Here is a 16,717-nt window from a genome sequence, read left to right on the forward strand (position 1 = left end):
TGGGCCTCTCATGGAAGAATTACTAAGGACATGCTAATTACAAAACCCCCTTTTAGCGCCAACTCCTGCAGGCTCCTAACTGGTGCTAAACTGACCGGCTTGAATTTTGCCAGTGCCCCCTGCCAAGTCTGAGGCAGATAACAAAGAAAAGTAAGTGGCCTCAATCCTTTGCTCCAGGAGGACGGAGAAACAGATGCTTCTGTGATTTCTTAAAAGCCCATGCAGCCCAATGGGAAGACATCTTCAGGTCTGTCACGTTAAGAAGCCACATGGAAAGAGGGAAAGGAAGAAGGGGGAGGGGGAGACAGTAACCTTCAGGTTTCTCAATCTGCTGGGGGAGGGGGAGGGCAGAATTCCAGGACCTGGATGGGCTGGGCCAGCAGCACAGGCAGGGGGCCCTGAGGCCAAACAGGAGCCATCCCTGTGACCTCCAAGAGTCCTGACTTTGTGGGTGTGGAGATCAGGCCTCAGGGAGGGCCAGACTACACCCAGTCACAGAAGGGACAGCAGGAGAGCAAAATAATAATCCACGTTCCTGCCAAGAATCACTAAGAAAAGGAAGGGACCCTACTGCTTGGCAGAGGTCAGGGTCCAGGGTGGAACATGGCCCCCAACCTGAGACATTTCAACAGACAGTTCAGTTTTACTGAAAATGTTTTCTCTTCTTTGTCCTAAGGGCCGGCTCTTTCAGAAGAAGGAAAGGAAGGGGAAATCTAGGAAAAGTAAGAGTGCAAGAAAAAATGAAAATCTATTTTACAAAGAGCCAGAGCTTGGGCCACATCTTGACGAAGGCCCCAAGGGCGAGGCCTGGGGGTCACCAGCCTTGCTCCCACTTCTTTCTTCCTGTCCCTCCACAGACCACCCGCAGGCAGCAGCACGGAGGGGCCCTGGCCTTTGGAAGGCTCTGGCCAGGCTGGCCGAGCTGCAGAGACCACCCACTAGGTCTTCCTTGCAAGGACTAGACTAGCTAAAGGCGAGGAAACCCTGTGCAAGTCAAAGTCAGCACAGCAATGCTCTCCAGAGTCGGAGAGGGTGCGAGCTGTGTTAGTGGAAGGACCACGTCCCTGCTGAAGCCAGAGTGGCGTGGCTAGTGCCAAGGGAGGGCCTGGGGCTTCATCATCTGTGGACCAGTTGTTTGAATGAGTGAATCCTTGGCTCCCAGAGGCTTCTCCTCCTGTGACCCCCGCACACGGCCGGCTCTGCGACTCGGTCTTCTTACAGGATCTTAGCAGCAGGAGGACCTGTGTAACTCAGAGACTTCACCTGTGGGTTCTGCTTCTGCCACAGCTATGATGGCCCTCAAGTCTTCCATGGCCCAGTCAACACCTCCGGGTCCTTGGATTGGCCCGATGACCTGGCCACAGGGTGCCCAGCTCTGGACATCGTCCACTGGGTCAACACCCCTAGACCAAGATGGTGTGGCTGTAGGCTGAGCAGGGCAGAGAGGACGATGGGACCATCTCCCCTCCCTTGTTCTTTCTTTAGATGCAGCCTGCATCGCCTCCCTGTACCATCTCATAGGGTCCTAGACATAAAGCCGGAGGGACCTCAGGGCCCACAGAATCCACCTCCCCCCCCCCATTTTACAGATAAGGAAATTGAGGCTAAGAGGTGACTTACCCAGGGTCACACAGCTAATTGGTGCCTGAGGCAAGATTTGAACTCAGTACAGAGAGCTATTCCCACCCCCACTAACTATCAAGTGGACTTCTATCTACTCTATGTATCTCCTATGGGCCCTGCTGAGCCTTCTGTCTCCTGCACTGGACTCCCCAAAGTCTGGCACACCTGGGAGGAAGAGAATGCTGGTGAATAGCTAAGGGATCACTTGTCTCATGGGAGGCCACCCAGAGCAGGCCCAAGCTGTGAGCCATACGTGCATCTTGGCATAGGGGAGTCTGCCACTAAGACTAACTTCACATTTTGGACCAAAAGCAACAGACGGAACAGCAGTGCTCTGGGTTAGCTCTGCCAGTGGCAGCTGCTGGTAGCCGGGATGGCCCATCGGCAAGGCTGGGCATGACAGGTAGTGGACACACTGAGCCCCTCTCCTGAGGCTGTGTAGGCCCCCTGCCCTGCCTCCCCGCCAGCTGCCCCTTCAAGGTACCTCCATGTGCAGGGTTTGCCCTCTGGCTAAACCAAAGAGTCAGTCGTGAAACAAGGATGCGCTTTAGACACGGACTGAGAACAATGATGTGACTTCCTTAACCTTCTCTGGGAGGGAGAGCAGCCATCCTGGCAGGACCTCTGCCCACTGAGGAGGTACAGGAACGATCCATGCATCCCCCGCCCCCTTTCTCCAAACTGGTGCCCAGAGATCCCAGGAAAGCACAAGGCCTGGAGCCCTTTGGCTGCCCCCGACGCCTTCTTCCTTTCTCTAACCCACCCCTCCCCCACAGGACCACTTCTGTTCCTTCAAGCCCCGATGAAGCAAGTGGCACATGATGCCCGTGGCCAATTCAAGCAAAGGCCTCAATGGTCCATTTTCTCATTTCCAAGAAGGCCCTACCTGTTCGCGTCTGCTTCCCCGGGCATTCTGTGACCACAGCTGGAGGCACTTACGCAACAGGGCTTCCCTGGAACACAGGAAGGAAAGCCTTCAGAACATTGGGGGGCCTGTGTGTTCGTGGGCTCGCCTCTGCTTCATCAGCCTGCTAGAAGTAAACCCGGAGAATGTCATACTCACTCTCCAGGAAGGGACCCAGGGCCCAGAGAGGAGAACTAACTTGAGGCTGAGCACCAAGCTGGTGAGGCTCGGAGGCGGGACCTGAACCCAGGCCTCCTGACCCTCCCTCGCCACACCAAACTCTAGCTTCCTTAAGAGAAAATCCTCTCTGGAGGAAAGGAAGAGGGGACCTAGGGAACAGGAACTTCTGCAGGACCCTGTCCTCAAGGGGCCATCATTGGTCGTGAGGCCTCGGGCAAGGAGCCCCCCACCCCAAGCCTTGGTCCCCCCATGATCGGGTCCTGAGCCTCTGGGTCTCAAAGCTCCCTCCTGGCTCTGAATGCTCAAGCTCAGTTGAGGGATTTCTTGCAGATGGGATCCACGGCTACCCCTGTCCTGCCAAGCCAAAAAAAGCACTGTGAGACCTGGGAACCTGAGAGCACTTTCAGGAGAGGCAGAAGTGAAGGAGGTGAGTGTCGCGATGGGGCAGGAGAATCTTCATGGGCAGCTGAGAGAGTCAGCAGGGCCGGCCTTTATTCTGAAGGGCAACTGGGAACTTGGCCCAAAGGACCATGAAACTGGGCACACGCTTTGATCCAACAATAGCCCTGCTGGGTCTGCACCCCAAAGGAAAAAAAAGCAAAAGGACCTATTTGTACCAAAATACTTATTCAAGCACGTTTCTGTGGAGATTGAGGGGATGCCCATCCACTGGGGAATGGCTAAAGAAGCCGTGGTATGACTGGGGTGGAACAGCATTGTGCTGTAAGAAATGACAAGGTCGGGGGCTTCAGAAAAACCTGTGAAGACATGTGAACCAACGTAAAGGGAAGCGAGCAGAATGAAGACCGCCGCACACAGTAACAGCCACCGGGAACAACTCAGCTCTTCTCAGCAACCCAACGATCCGAGACAATTCTGAAGGACTCGCGATGGAGAATGAATGCAGATCAAAGCAGACTGCTTTCTGCTCGTTATTTTTAACATGGTTCTTTTTTTATCTGTGTTTTCTTTCACAACATAACTAATATGAAAATGTTTTACATGATGGCATATGTAAAACCTTGCCATCTCAGGGAGGTGGGAGGGAGAGAATTTTTAAATAAGAAATGTTAAAAATTGTTTTTACATGTAACTGAAAAAATAAGTTGTAAACTTCAAAAAATACATTTGGGGTTAATGTTTGGGGTTTTTTTTAACCTTTCCTATAACTTCATTTCTGATTACATGTGAACTTTGATTTGATTTGATTGTTATACTTTTCTAAGGCTTTTGTGCATAAAGAAACCCACAAATTTGAAAACAAAAATTCCCTGCTCTAGCCATGTTCCAGCCAAGATGGGGAGGGAGGCAGGTGCTGTGGGCACGACCATCGACCAGATTAAATACAAAGACTGTCCGAGCTAGAAAGGACCCGGGGATCACCTGGCACAAACCCTGCATTCTAGACGAAGAGACTGAGGCTTAGTGGGGAGCAGCCCACTGCCCAACATCACAGAATTAGCACTGCTAACATTTCAAACAACCGCTTTCCAGCTTATTCAAGAGAAACAGCCTTTAGGACAGGCCGTTCATTGGCCTAACACAGCTAGACAGAAACATCTTGGGAGAACATCTGATTCCCTTTCCTCCAATCTGACATTCACCAACCTTTTAATCTGGAATTTGGTTACCTGAGTAGACCTACTGCACGGCAAGCTGAGGAGGGGTCCTGAGCAAACACACCCGCAGCCATCAGGCCGGCTAGACCCCATCCCCCCTTATCATCTCCCCTCACCCAAGAAATTAATAAATGAGCATTCTAGCTTACAAATTAGTCTCTCACAGGTTAATCAGTGTTAATGATGCCTTGGTAGCATGTAGGCACACACACGCACATGCACACACACACAGACAGGTTATGGGCTGGAAGGTCCTTAGAGGCCACCACGCCTGACCCCCTCACTTTACAGTTGAAGAAACTAAGGCAGAGATGACTAAGCGACCGGCCAAGGGTCACAGAGCTAGGCAGTACCTAAGGTAGAAAGCAGACTTGGGTCTTCTTGACCCAAGTCCAGAACTCTACCCATCAAGTTGTGCTGCCTCTAGGCTAACACCCCCCCCCAGCCCTGGACACAGCCAGCACACAAGGCCCGGACAGAAACGAGGTGCTTGCTGTGCCCCACGCAGTGTTCCCAAGAGGTCTGCTTCCCACACTGAGCCCTCCAAAGATGGGGGCCAGCAAGGCTATGGAAGACCTTGGGCTGACTTCACAAGAGCCCAGAGCCAAGCCTGTGCCCTCATCCACTATGACCCCTCTCTGACCTGGAGAACAGGAGACCACCTGGTCCCACCCCTCCTTTCTCCATCCTCTTCCCAAGGTGGAGAGAGCTCTATGTAGGATTCCTCCACTGACCTGATACACGCCCACCCAAAAGGCAGGTCCTCTGAGGAAAGCCCAGCAGGAAGAAACAAAGCACCTCCCGCTGCGCTGGGGGAGCAGAACAGAGGAAGTGACCACACCCACGATGACCGGAACAATGCAGCCCCAAGAGGCCCGGAAAATCAGACCAGTTCAGTGACTCAGGCAGACTCGGGGGGACTGAGGAGGGATGACCTATCACCTCCCGGGGTGAGGGGCTAGGGAACGAGACTGGCCTGGCAGACAGGGTCACCGTGCCCATGTATTTTCCTCGCCTTAACGTCCTGCCCATAGAAGACAGTTCTGAGAGCAGGGCAGGGGCTGCTGGGCGGGGAGAACAACGTTAAAAAATAAAAGGCCAGAAGGTCTTTGTGGCTCTGACTCAAGGCAGCTGGCAAAAGGAAAGCCAGCAGCTTCTAGGGGAGCCCCAGGCCGGACCGCAGTACCTGTAGTGGCTGTGAGCACAGAGGAGCCGGGGCAGCTGCTTCTCATCCTCTCTCTGTTCAGCTCGGGCACACCAGCAGTGCCAGAACCTCTGCAAAAGCTGGAGAGAGAAGAGACAGAGGCACACCTCAGGGGAGAAGGAGCCCTGCTGGCCAGGCCCATGGGACTCACAGAGGAGGCCCTTCCTTCTCATAGCCCTCAGGTCATCCAAGCAGGTGTGACGACCCCCATCTCACAGGTGAGCAAACTGAGGCACCAAGAGGACCCTGCTCAGATGTACTGTAGCAGAGGACGCATGACGGTGCTGTGGAACTGCGGATTCTGGATGCAGACTGAACCAGACTGTTTCGACTTTTGTTTTCTTTTCTGAGGTTGTTCCCTTGTGTTCTGCTTCTTCTTTCACAACATGACTAATGCAGAAATGTGTTTCATGTGATTGGACATATAGAACCTGTATCAGACTCCTTTCCGTCTTGGGGAGGGAGAAAAATTTGGAACTCAAAATCTTATGAAAACGAATGTTGAAAACTATCTTAACATATAACTGGAAAATAATAAAATACTTTTGTGATAAAAAAAAAAATATATTTTAAATGGCATTGAGGACAGCTAGGTGGTGCAGTGGATAGAGCGCCGGCCCTGAAGTCAGGAGTACCTGAGCTCAAATTCGGCCTCAGACACTTAACACTTACTAGCTGTGTGACCCTGGGCAAGTCACTTAACCCTCACTGCCCCACCCCCCAAAAAATGGCATTGAGCACCCCTCCTGCCAAAGACAGGTACCCACAGGCACGAAGGCACACTCCCAGTCTGGGCTCCACTGGGGCCATCCCACTTCGAGGTCAAAGACATTCTCTTTGACTTTAGAAATCAGACTGTGGGAGGCCTCCCCCAGCCCATGAGACGTGGCTGCCTTCTGCTACTTCTACCCACTGCTTCTCGCATGACCCCAGTGGGCTCTCCTGGCCTAAAATCACAGCTGGCTCTAGAACCCGAGGCCTCTAGGCCTCGATCCTCCCTTCTGGGCCCCGTGGATCAATTCCATCAGGAGAACATGTCCTCTGACTAAGTAGACAACTATCTGAAATAGCAGTGTTATGATGCCCGATAGCAGCCGGCTAGTGATCATGCAGAGCTGATAATTATCACCTGGGCTCCCACAAAGCAAAAAAAGTCACCAAGTATTGATTTGCAAATACATTCCTGGGGCCTGAGCCTAAATGCCTTAAGAACTGCCCCAGGATGAAGGGAAAGGAGCAGAGGGCCTGCTGGACTTGGGCCCGAGGCACAAGAGGGGAGCCTCACCATGGCCTGATGCTGCCTGTGAGCCAGATTCTTCCTTAACCGGGAGAGACGGGAATTCTTCACATTCTCCTTCAGGGCCCTGAAGCAGCTGAGCTGGGGAAAGAGGAAGGGGGAGCCAGGTTTAGGGCAAAGCCTCAAGCCCATCACAGGCATATGCCCCAGGAGGCCTCTGTGGACCACGACTGCCACCCGAGGCCACGGCTGCCACGGGCCACGGCTGCCACCACATCCTTCACTGCTTCTATCGCATCTCAGGGGCTGGGTCAGTGGCTGGTGAAGGGCTGCTCACACCCCTGTGGGCAGAGCATGGAGATCAGAGAGGACATGGCTCCTGCCCTGGTGAGGTCCGGTCTAGTGGGGAATACAACATACAGCTAAAAAGGCAACTCCTAAGTTGCAGGCGAGCCCCCTTTTGGTGGCAGCTGTGGATTTGGGGTCAGACACCTGGACTGGAATCCCACCTGCCTTTTCTGGGGCTGTTACCTCGGCTGTAAAATGTGAGCACTGACCTGAGGGATCCCCAATACTCCCGCCGGTTCTGAATCTCACAATGCACATGTAAGAAAGGGGGTGAGGAGGTAAAGGTCATTTCTGGGAGTAGAGAAAGGAACCACAGCCACTGAGCTCGGTCTGGAAAGGGGCCGGGGCGGGGGGGGGGGGGGGTCAGACTGTAAGAGGCCAGGAGGGTGAGGAGTGTGTGTCAGGTAGTGGAGGCAGCACAGAGAAACTGAGGCCAAGTACTGGGGGGATGTGACCTAGCAGGCACATGGCTGGTCTGGCTGAAGCACAGGGCAGGAAGTGGGAAGTAAGGCAAGACAAGGAGGCCAGGCCAGGCTGGGGAAGGCCTTGGAGAGGGCGGGCCAAGGGGCCAAAGGCATACCCGTAAGCTCATTCATGAGGCAATGGCATGAAGGGTGGATTCAAGGGGCAAGGAAGGAGAAGGAAGAGAGAAGAGCCGCTAACAGGATGGTGGACAGATCCCTCCGCTTGTGAAGTGAGAGTATCAAACCCTCTAACTCTGTGGCAGGGAACCCTGTGGCCCAGAGAAGACGACTCCAGACGGGGAACACCATGTTTTGGCTGACGCTCAGCCCAAATACGACTTCCTTTCCTAATCTCTTTCCCCCATTCAGGGCTCTGCCCGGCCCTGTCACCACAACCGAGGGGCCATGAGAAAATGAAGCCACCAAAGAACAGAAATCTGGCCGAGTCACCAGAGGCGGCCAGACAGGAAGAGACCCCAAAAGTGTCGCTAAGAAAATAGGAAGGGTGCCCGACTCAAAGATTTACATGATCCATAAACCAGGGGAAACTGACACCCAACAACAGGTGGCCGGTTAAAGAAGCAGTGGCACGTTACTGGAAGACGACACTCGAATGCAGCAAGCTCTCGTGGGCAGGAGGGACAGAGCAATCTGGCCGGACCTTCAGGAAACCATGGTGGTGCAAGGGCTCAGATCACCTCAGCTTTACTGGTGTGGAGAGCACCATGGCACAGTTGGCAACTGTCCTTAACACAAACTAAGTGACTTGCCCAGGGTCACACAGCCGGCAGAAGCCAGAAGCAGGCCCTGATAAGGAGAGCTCGCATTTAACTTGATGGTACGGGAAAGGCTTTACAAGTGTTATTGTAATAAATAACTGAAAAGTTAAGGGGCTCGGATAAACTTCAAGCTTCTTCTCCCCACCTTCCAGGCCCCCTCCCAGTCCTCCCCAATACCTGCCCTAGGCTCCAGCTTTCCCCCGGGCATTTGATCCTCAATCCCCACTTCTGAGGGAAGGGTTATTATGAGCCTCGCTTTACAGATAAGGAAACTAAGGCAGATGCTCATCAAAAGGGAGGGAAGAGAAGAGGGGGCGAGTGGGAGATGTGGGAGGCCCAATTAAGAAGTTAAATTTCGGAACAGCTGCTTTAGAGAGTGGTACGGAGTGTGTCAAACACACTCCCAAGGGCTCAAGAACCGGACAGAAGCCTAAGTGGGAAATACTTAACAACATTTTTTTAAAACCACGTCAGTAGGTGGTTTCCTAAGTCAATATGTGGCCCGCGAGGCTCCTTCCATATGGTGGTCTAGACAATCAATGAGGAAGGCGTAAAAGGATTGCCGTGCTGGGGTGAGGGCCCAGCTGAGGTCAGATCCAAGCAGCACCATCAGGAGCAGATGGGGTGTGAGGAAATGGGGGTCTGTCTCCCTCAAGGGTTCCCCTGGGGAATAAAAGCAGACACTCACATGCTAATATTCACAGATAGCGAAATTTCCCCTGGGAGAGTGGATGCAGAGGGGTGGAAATACTGCCCCATTAGCCAGTTCTTCTGGGTAGATTGTAACCCTTGAGTAACCAAAATAATGATGAAAAAGGGGAGGGGCCATTCGCGTTGGGGACTAGGAGATAAAAGGGAGTCTGTGAGCCCCCATTTTTGGTCACCCACCAGCTGCACACTGGGTGGCCCATTCTCACGAGAAGGACAATAAACGAACCTTTGACACATCACCACCACTGAATTCCAGAAAATTATTGAGTAGGAGCCATTTTCCTCACATGGGGGTTTAGGGGGAGGAATGTTACTAGTCCAGGCAGGGCGTGAGCATGAGCAGCAATGGGACAAGAGAAGCAAGGGCTGGAGAAAGAGCCAGGGTGGGGCTGAGCCGGTTCACTAGACAAAGACCTGAGGGGGGAGGGATGGGGGTCTTGATGAGAAGGAAGAGAGAGACCGACACAAGAGGCCGAGGGTGACCAGATCAAGGAATGCCAGTGTTTCCCCATCATGGAAGTAGAACCTTATGGGGAGCTGGCAAGAGACGAGGCCTGCGTGTGACTGTAGGGGAGCACAACAGAGGGGGACGAAATGGGAAATCGGGGTGTTTAAGAAAGCATCGACATACAATGTCCTTGTGAGAGCAGGAGTCAGGTAGGGATTGTGACTCAACTGGCTCACAGAGAGAAGGGGACAGAAGCTCCTGGAGTTGGCCTGGCCAGGTGGGGCAGGGAACATGATAAACAGAGACTTGCCCCTTCCCCTCCCCACTGAGTCATTCCTCATAACAAAGGATTTTAAAAGTTTAGCAAAACAGACTACGGGGTGTTCCACAGTGGTAGCAATAGCCAAGCGGGGAAGGGCGGGCTTGGGGCCCAGGCTGGCTGGGTCATCAAAAGAACCAAATGTTCTGTGTCACAAGCAGTTCATTTTCCTTTGAAATTAAGGAGTAACCTGAAGGAGGAAGGGGCCCCTGGGGACAGCCCTGGGCGTGCTGAAGGGCGGGCTTCTCACCCAGGGCACAGAGGGGCCTCCGGAAGGCCCGGCCTGAGGGTCCAGGTGGGCGGCCAGAGCTCTTACCAGCAGCCAGCGCCGATGGTGTTTCTCTGCCATGTCCCACGAGGCAGCCCCCTGAGCAGAAATCAGCATGTCTGTCAGGAAGTTAAAGATTTTTCCTAAGCGGCCCCTGCCCCAGTGGTTTGGTTCCTTGGGGCTCCTGTCTGCAGAGAGGGGAAGCAGCCATCCAGGATAAGAAGCTGCCAGTCCACAGAACGTTCTCGATCACAGCACACAGGCCTGCCGGGCCACCAAGCAGACACCTGAGTCCCTGTGCTGAGCCCACGGGGTTCTCTGAGCCCCAGATGGACAGCAGCAATTGGGCACAACAACACTGTTGTCCAGTGTGATCATTTGTCCAGGGCTGTGCCAGGCCCCACAGCTCCACCGACAAAATGAAAAACGCCCCCTGACCTCAGGGAGCTGGTGGGCTCTCAACCCTGGAGGACCACCTCCTGTAAGGGCCACCCGACGGGCCACATGAAATAAGTGGCAGGTTGGTCACAGGAGGACAAGGTACCAGGAAGTGTGAACCAGAGACCCATGATGCACTGCTGTCTAGCTAGGCCCCTGGCCTGTGAGAGAGCCCCTGCCAAGGTCCATGGGATCACAGGCTAAGAAGGGGCCTCGAGGCCACCTTTCATAGGAGACAGGTCCGGGGTCACCCAGCCTGTGAGGACTCATGGGAAGGCCCAAGCACAAGCCACCTCTGCTGAGTCTGTAGCTGAGGTCCCTGGCACCTGGGGGAGCACTGGGCTCGCCATCCACGTGTGAGTCTCGATTAGCGTAGCCCTGGGACAGCACACGACACCCGGCAGGCCCCCAGCAGGAAGCCCCCTAGCCTGGAACACTGGCTGCCTCCCCCGGGGAGCCCCGAGCCAGCCCCAGTCTCAGCCTCAATCTCCTCATCTGTGAAATGGCGTCAGAACCTCCAGGTTCACAAAGGAAGCCCCTTCCTCCCAAGGAGCGCACAAAACAGGAGGCGGAAGCGCTGCTGCTCCCATTCTGTGGAGGAGGGAACGAGGGCTCAGCAAGTCCTGTCACTGTCCACAGGCCCACCCCCAGGGAGCTCTGGCAGTGAGCCTTGGGCGACTGTCTCGCAGAACTGGCCCAGGCCGGGGTGCCCCGGCCAGCCGGGCAGGAAGGATACAGTGTTTCCAGTGCTCGAAGGCCTGCCTCAGGGCGATCCGGGCCGCCAGCTCCTCAATCCTCGCCTGGTGCGCGTGAAGGCACTTTCTGTCCTCCCAGGCTGCTCGCCAAACCAAGAAGCTGGTGCGCACCACGGCGGCACAGTGCAATCGTCCAGCCAGCTCTGGGGAGAAGCACACACAAGGGTTCTGCCCACCAGGGATGAGGGGAGGGACCGCGCTACGGTCTTTGGGCGAGCTCCTGGCTCCTGACAGATCAGTCTCACCAGGGGCTCCGTTTCCCTCCCCACAGACAGGACGCTTACATTAGGGCCGTGGCAGCGAAACATTGACCTGCAGCTGCCAGACTGGAAAAACCCTTTTGGGACCTGTGGCCAAACTTGGCCCTGGCACCCCGCCTCGACCGTCCTAAAATAAGATGACTGACTGTGACAAACAGGTGTCCCTGGGCCCCTTCCCATCCAAGGATGAGGTAACACGAAGCATTTCCTGGATGGCCAGCCCACGCCACTCCACGCCGGGGGGCCGGGGAGGCCTCCTCGGCACCGGGACATCAGGTGCCCACATCCAACCACAGAGACACATCACCAACGTGTCACCCCAAAGCTTCTGGGGGTTCTTTATGCCGGGGTCCACAGGGGAAGAGGTGTGTCCAACAGGAGCACGAGGCTCCTCCCAAGATGTCCTTGCCAGGCAACCTCAGGCTCCCTCCCATCCTGAGCCCTCTCCTTCTTCCTCCGACCTCCCACATTCCTATCAATGAGCAAACTGGACAGGAAGCTCTTCCAAACCATATTTCCTTCACACTCCCTAAGTACTGACGAGTCTTGAATGAGGGTATGAAAGGATCCTGGTTTTGGAGCCCAGAGGGGCCTCAGAAGCCAGAGTCCAACCTTTAGGTGAGAAGATGGGGCACTGAGAAGGGCTATGTCCATGGGCACCTGGGCAGTAAGTGACAGGGCAAGGATTGAACTGAGGGCCTCTCACCCCAGAGTGGGCACCCTGCCCAGGGCACCCCGGTGCAGACCAAGCCCTCAGCCCCTACACGCCACAGCCACAGGCCGCCAGAGACCTGTGGTCACCAAGGGCAAGGACACGGCGTCACTTCTGAGAAAAGGCCCAGTCACACACAGCACCCACATTCTGAGGTGGGGGCCCCCAGCCCTCCCTACTCACGGGCCTGGCTCCGCTTCTCTCTGCGGCTCTGGACATAGACTCTCCACGCCTTCAGGGCCCTCTGTCTTTCGTGACATTCATAGTGCCAGACTGCCTTGGTTTCCTTCTTTCTAATAATCTGCATGTGCAGAAATTGCTTCTGCCACCGAGACCATGCCTGGAAACCAGAGGGAGAGGCCAGAGATAAGGTTAGGGTAGAGAGGGGCCTGAAGAACATGAAGCCCAGAGAACTGGCCCCACTCTTGTGGCCCAGTGGCCCCCTGTTCCCGTGGCCCAGGTGGTCCGGTTCCTGTGGCTCAGCGGCTCATCTCCCTGCTCCTGTGGCCCTGGTGGTCCAGTCCCCGTGGCCCAGTGCCCCCCCCCCCCCGTTCCTGTGGCCCGGGTGGTCCGGCACACTGGTTAAGAGGAGCACGTGGCTCGGACTCTAGAAGCAGGCGAGGAGGCAGAGGCTAGAAAAGGACGTCCAGATGAACCCATGTGTTTTAATCTCAGGGGCAAAGAACAAGCCATGGCCACAAGCATTTACTATTGACAAGCACCTACTACGTGCCAGGCGCAGGCACGATCTCTCAGGAGAACACAGTGCTTCCCATCTCTTCTCTCCCTGGCTTCCCACTGTACCCAGGGGGGCCTGAGCCCTCTGGCAGCACCTGAGCCACGGCGCCACCTGGTGGCCACTCTGGGGAACACAGAGGAGGACAGGGATGGGACAAGGAGGATGCATTGAAGGGGGGGCAGTTCCCTTCCAATGCTGTCATGTGGGAAAGGGACTAATGAGGGGGAGAGGGGGCAGGTCACCCATCACGGGAAAGCCCGTGCGGGAGGCTGCAGGGGACAGAAGAGCAGGGGGCTCCTGGCTGAGCTGAGGATGGATCGGTCCCGTGGACCTCTCAGGGTCCGGGGCTTTCCCATCCTGAGCCAAGCCTGAGCCCAGAGGAGGGAAGGCATGGGGTGCCCTGCCCGGGAAGTTAGCAGCGAGGGGATGAAGAGCCCTGGGCACCCGAGGGGACGTGCCACCCATCCGTAATCATGCTTCCTTGGCCACCGTTCCCTAGACTCTCAGGCCCCTTCCCTCCCTCCCCAACTCCTGCCCTGCGACCTTCCCCCCAGCAGCCCAAACCATCAGTTCCTCAGGCTACTGCCCCAATCTCTCTGCTGACCTCCAATATTTCATCTCCAACCACTTCTGACATCTCGAATGGGATGTCCAAAAGTGTCTAACACTGAATCCATGCTCTTTCCCCCACATCCTCCTCACTGCCAGACCTCCGTTACTACCCAGGGCATCAGCATCCTCCCAGGCCCGTTAGAAGCTACAGGAACTTCTGGTTGACAACGCCCATTTCTCTGGGCTTGTGGGTACACATTAAACGGCATGTGCACATCATCTCTTCCCCAGCCTAGCCCTGTGGATGAAGCACCTGCCCCACAAGCAGGGTGTGGCACAGCTGGCGCTGCTAGGCTGGGGAAGCTGCCCGTTCCTCATTTCTCTGGCAGGAGGTGAGTGACGTACTTCAGCCTCAGTCTTCGCAGTTTGTGAGTGAGGTCATCAGAGTGCTACCGGCTCCTCAAACCATCTCCCCAGAGTCCATCTTCAAGTTCAGCCCACTTCGCTCTGCAGCCCAGCTTCTTCTCAAACTGTGCATTTCATCCCTTCCTCTGGCACACTGGGAGAGCCCTGGGCCTGGCCACCATCTCCATAGGAGGAGGAGAATGACTTCTCTTCTGGCCTTTCGCCACAAAAAGACCTGTACGGACGCTCCCGGGCCTCTTCCTTTGGCTTCTGAGGTTCAAGCCGCGGAGCAGTTCGGTCCAACGCAGCCGAGGCAGCTCAGTCACTTTTCTGACATAGTTCCAAACTGCTTTCCGGGCTGCCTGGACCCATTCTTCATTCCATCCATGGTGCATTAGGGAGCCTGTCTTCTCTGAGCCCCTCTGACATTTGTCAGCTTCGGCTGGCACCTTCACCAATTCTTTCATTTGTACTTCGAATTAGGTTCTTGTTTTAATTACGAGTCACTTGGAATCTCTTTTGCATCAAATGGCCGAGAGCTTGGATTTCCTTGATTACACGGCCCTTACCACCTCTTTCCACTCTCCAGAGACTCTTACAAACCTTCTGACCCCTCTTCCCATGGTTCCTCCTCCCCCAGGCTCTCAGCTGAGAATCTTGCCTCATATTCAACTGAAAAAACCCAAGGCCATTCACCAAGAGCTCCCTCCTCCCCCTCTTCCTCAGCTCTCTCCTCCTTCACCTCTTGCACATGAAGAGGTGGCCTTACACCCCCCAAGACTAACCCCTCGCTACCACACAAGTAATCCTGCTCCCCTCCTCCAACAGATTGCTTCCTCCCTCTGACATGCCCCCTCCCTCCCGCCTACAAACACACCCAGGTCTCCCCCATCCTAAAAGACCCTCACTTGATCTTCCATCCCTGCTGACTGTCATCCTGCATCCCTTCTGCCCTTTGTGGCCAACCTTCTAGAGAAGGCGTCTGTGACGGGGCCTCCACATTCTCTCCTCTGCACCCCTGCTGATCCGGCTTCTGACCTCAACATTCCCCCAAAACTTCCCTCTCCAAAGTGGCCAAGGAACAATGTCTTCGGTGCCAGATCCAGAGGCCTCTTGTCCATGCATCTCCTCCTCCTCCGTCCTGCCTCTCAGCAGGCTTGGACACGCCATCACCCTCTCCTTGATCTCTCTTTTCTCTGGGCTTTCAGGACACCCCCACACGGTTCTCCACTCCCTCTCTGACAGCCCCTTCTCTGCCTCCTTTGCTGGATCCTCCTCCAGGTCATGCCCTCTTACCACAGGTGTCCCTCCAGGCTGGATTCTGGCCCCTCTTCTCACTCCCTACTATTTTGCTGGGTGAGCACATCAGCTCCCATGGATTTACTATTCTCAAATCTACCTCTCCTGCCCCAGCCTCTCGACCGATGTCTGATCTCACATCTCCACCTGCCTTTCAGACATTTCAAACTCAATATGCCAAACAACTCACTACCTTTTCCCCCTTGGCTCCCCCGGCCCCATCTTCCCTGCTAATATCAAGAGCACAGCCCTGCCCCCACTCCCTCAAGCTCCCAACCCAGGAGTCATCCTGTTCTCCTCACTCTCTCACCCCCCCGTACCCCCTTCTCTCCTCTGACCCTACCTCTAGCCTGGTACAGACCCTCATCCTCTCATCCCTGAACAACTGCAATAGCTGCTGGGGGGGGGCGGTCTGCCTGCCTCCAGTCCCTGCCCCCTCCAGGCTCTCCTCCACTCAGCCACTAAAGTGGCACAGGTCAGACCGTGTCACCCCCTTACTCAGTAAACTCCAGTGGCTCCCTGCTGTCTTCAGGAGCAATTACAAAACGCTCTGTTTGGCCGTCAGAGCCCTTCATGACGGACCCTCCCTCCCCTACGCGTGCTCTTCCACCCAGTGACAACGACCTCCCGGATGTTCCATGAACAAGGCCTCCATCTTTCGGTTCTGGCTTCTCTCTGGCTGCCACCCGAGCCTGAACGGCTCCCCCTCCTTGGCTCTGACCACTGACCTCCCAGTTTCCTTTAAGTCCCAACTAAATCCCACCTCTTACAGGAAGCCTTCCCCAGTCCCTCTTAATTCCAGTGCCTTCCCTCTGTTAATTAATCCCTATTACTCGGCAATACCACTACTGAGTCTGTATCCCAAAGAGATCATAGAAAAGGGAAAAATGTTTATAGCAGCTCTTTTTTGCGGTGGCAAGGACTGGGAAATTGAGGGGATGCCCATCCATTGGGGAATGGCTGAACAGGTTGTGGTACATGAATGTAATGGAATACCATTGTGCTGTAAGAAACGATGAGCAGGAGGAGTTCAGAGAAACCTGGAAAGGCTTAAGTGGACGGATGCCGAGTGAAGTGAGCAGAACCAGGAGAACATTGTACACAGTAACAGCCACACTGTGTGATGATCAACTGGGATAGACTTGGCTCTTCTCAGCAATACAATGGTCCAAGACAATTCCAAAGCACGTGATGGGAAACATTCTCCACATCCAGAAAAGAGAGTGGTGGGTTCTGAATGCAGATCCACCCATGCTATTTTTACTTTTTCTGTTGTTTCTTTCTTTCTTTCTTTCTTGAGGTTTTTCCCTTTTGTTCTGATTCTTCTTCCACAATGTGACTAACGTGGAAGTATGTTTAATGTGACTGTATGTGTACAACCTCTATCAGACTGCTTTCTGTCTTGGGGAGGGGGAGAAAAAATTTGGAACTCAGAATCTTATAAAAATGAATA

At 54.7% G+C, this 16,717-nt stretch overlaps 1 protein-coding gene across 4 annotated transcripts in view; it reads right to left on the reverse strand.

Moving 5' to 3' along the window:
• The window catches only part of SFI1 (SFI1 centrin binding protein), a 60,281-nt gene that overhangs the window by 29,000 nt on the left and 14,564 nt on the right, over nt 1–16,717 (reverse strand). For all 4 annotated transcript variants that reach the window (XM_043979943.1, XM_043979944.1, XM_043979946.1 and 1 more), the window contains 6 exons: nt 12,453–12,609; nt 11,279–11,440; nt 10,153–10,223; nt 6,816–6,908; nt 5,513–5,610; nt 2,510–2,576 (listed from right to left, as the gene is read on the reverse strand). In XM_043979943.1, coding sequence (XP_043835878.1) covers nt 2,510–2,576; nt 5,513–5,610; nt 6,816–6,908; nt 10,153–10,223; nt 11,279–11,440; nt 12,453–12,609 — 648 coding nt within the window. The remainder of the gene's footprint in view (nt 1–2,509; nt 2,577–5,512; nt 5,611–6,815; nt 6,909–10,152; nt 10,224–11,278; nt 11,441–12,452; nt 12,610–16,717) is intronic.

The sequence above is a fragment of the Dromiciops gliroides genome, chromosome 1 (genome assembly GCF_019393635.1).
Source record: "Dromiciops gliroides isolate mDroGli1 chromosome 1, mDroGli1.pri, whole genome shotgun sequence".
NCBI classification, from domain to species: domain Eukaryota; kingdom Metazoa; phylum Chordata; class Mammalia; order Microbiotheria; family Microbiotheriidae; genus Dromiciops; species Dromiciops gliroides.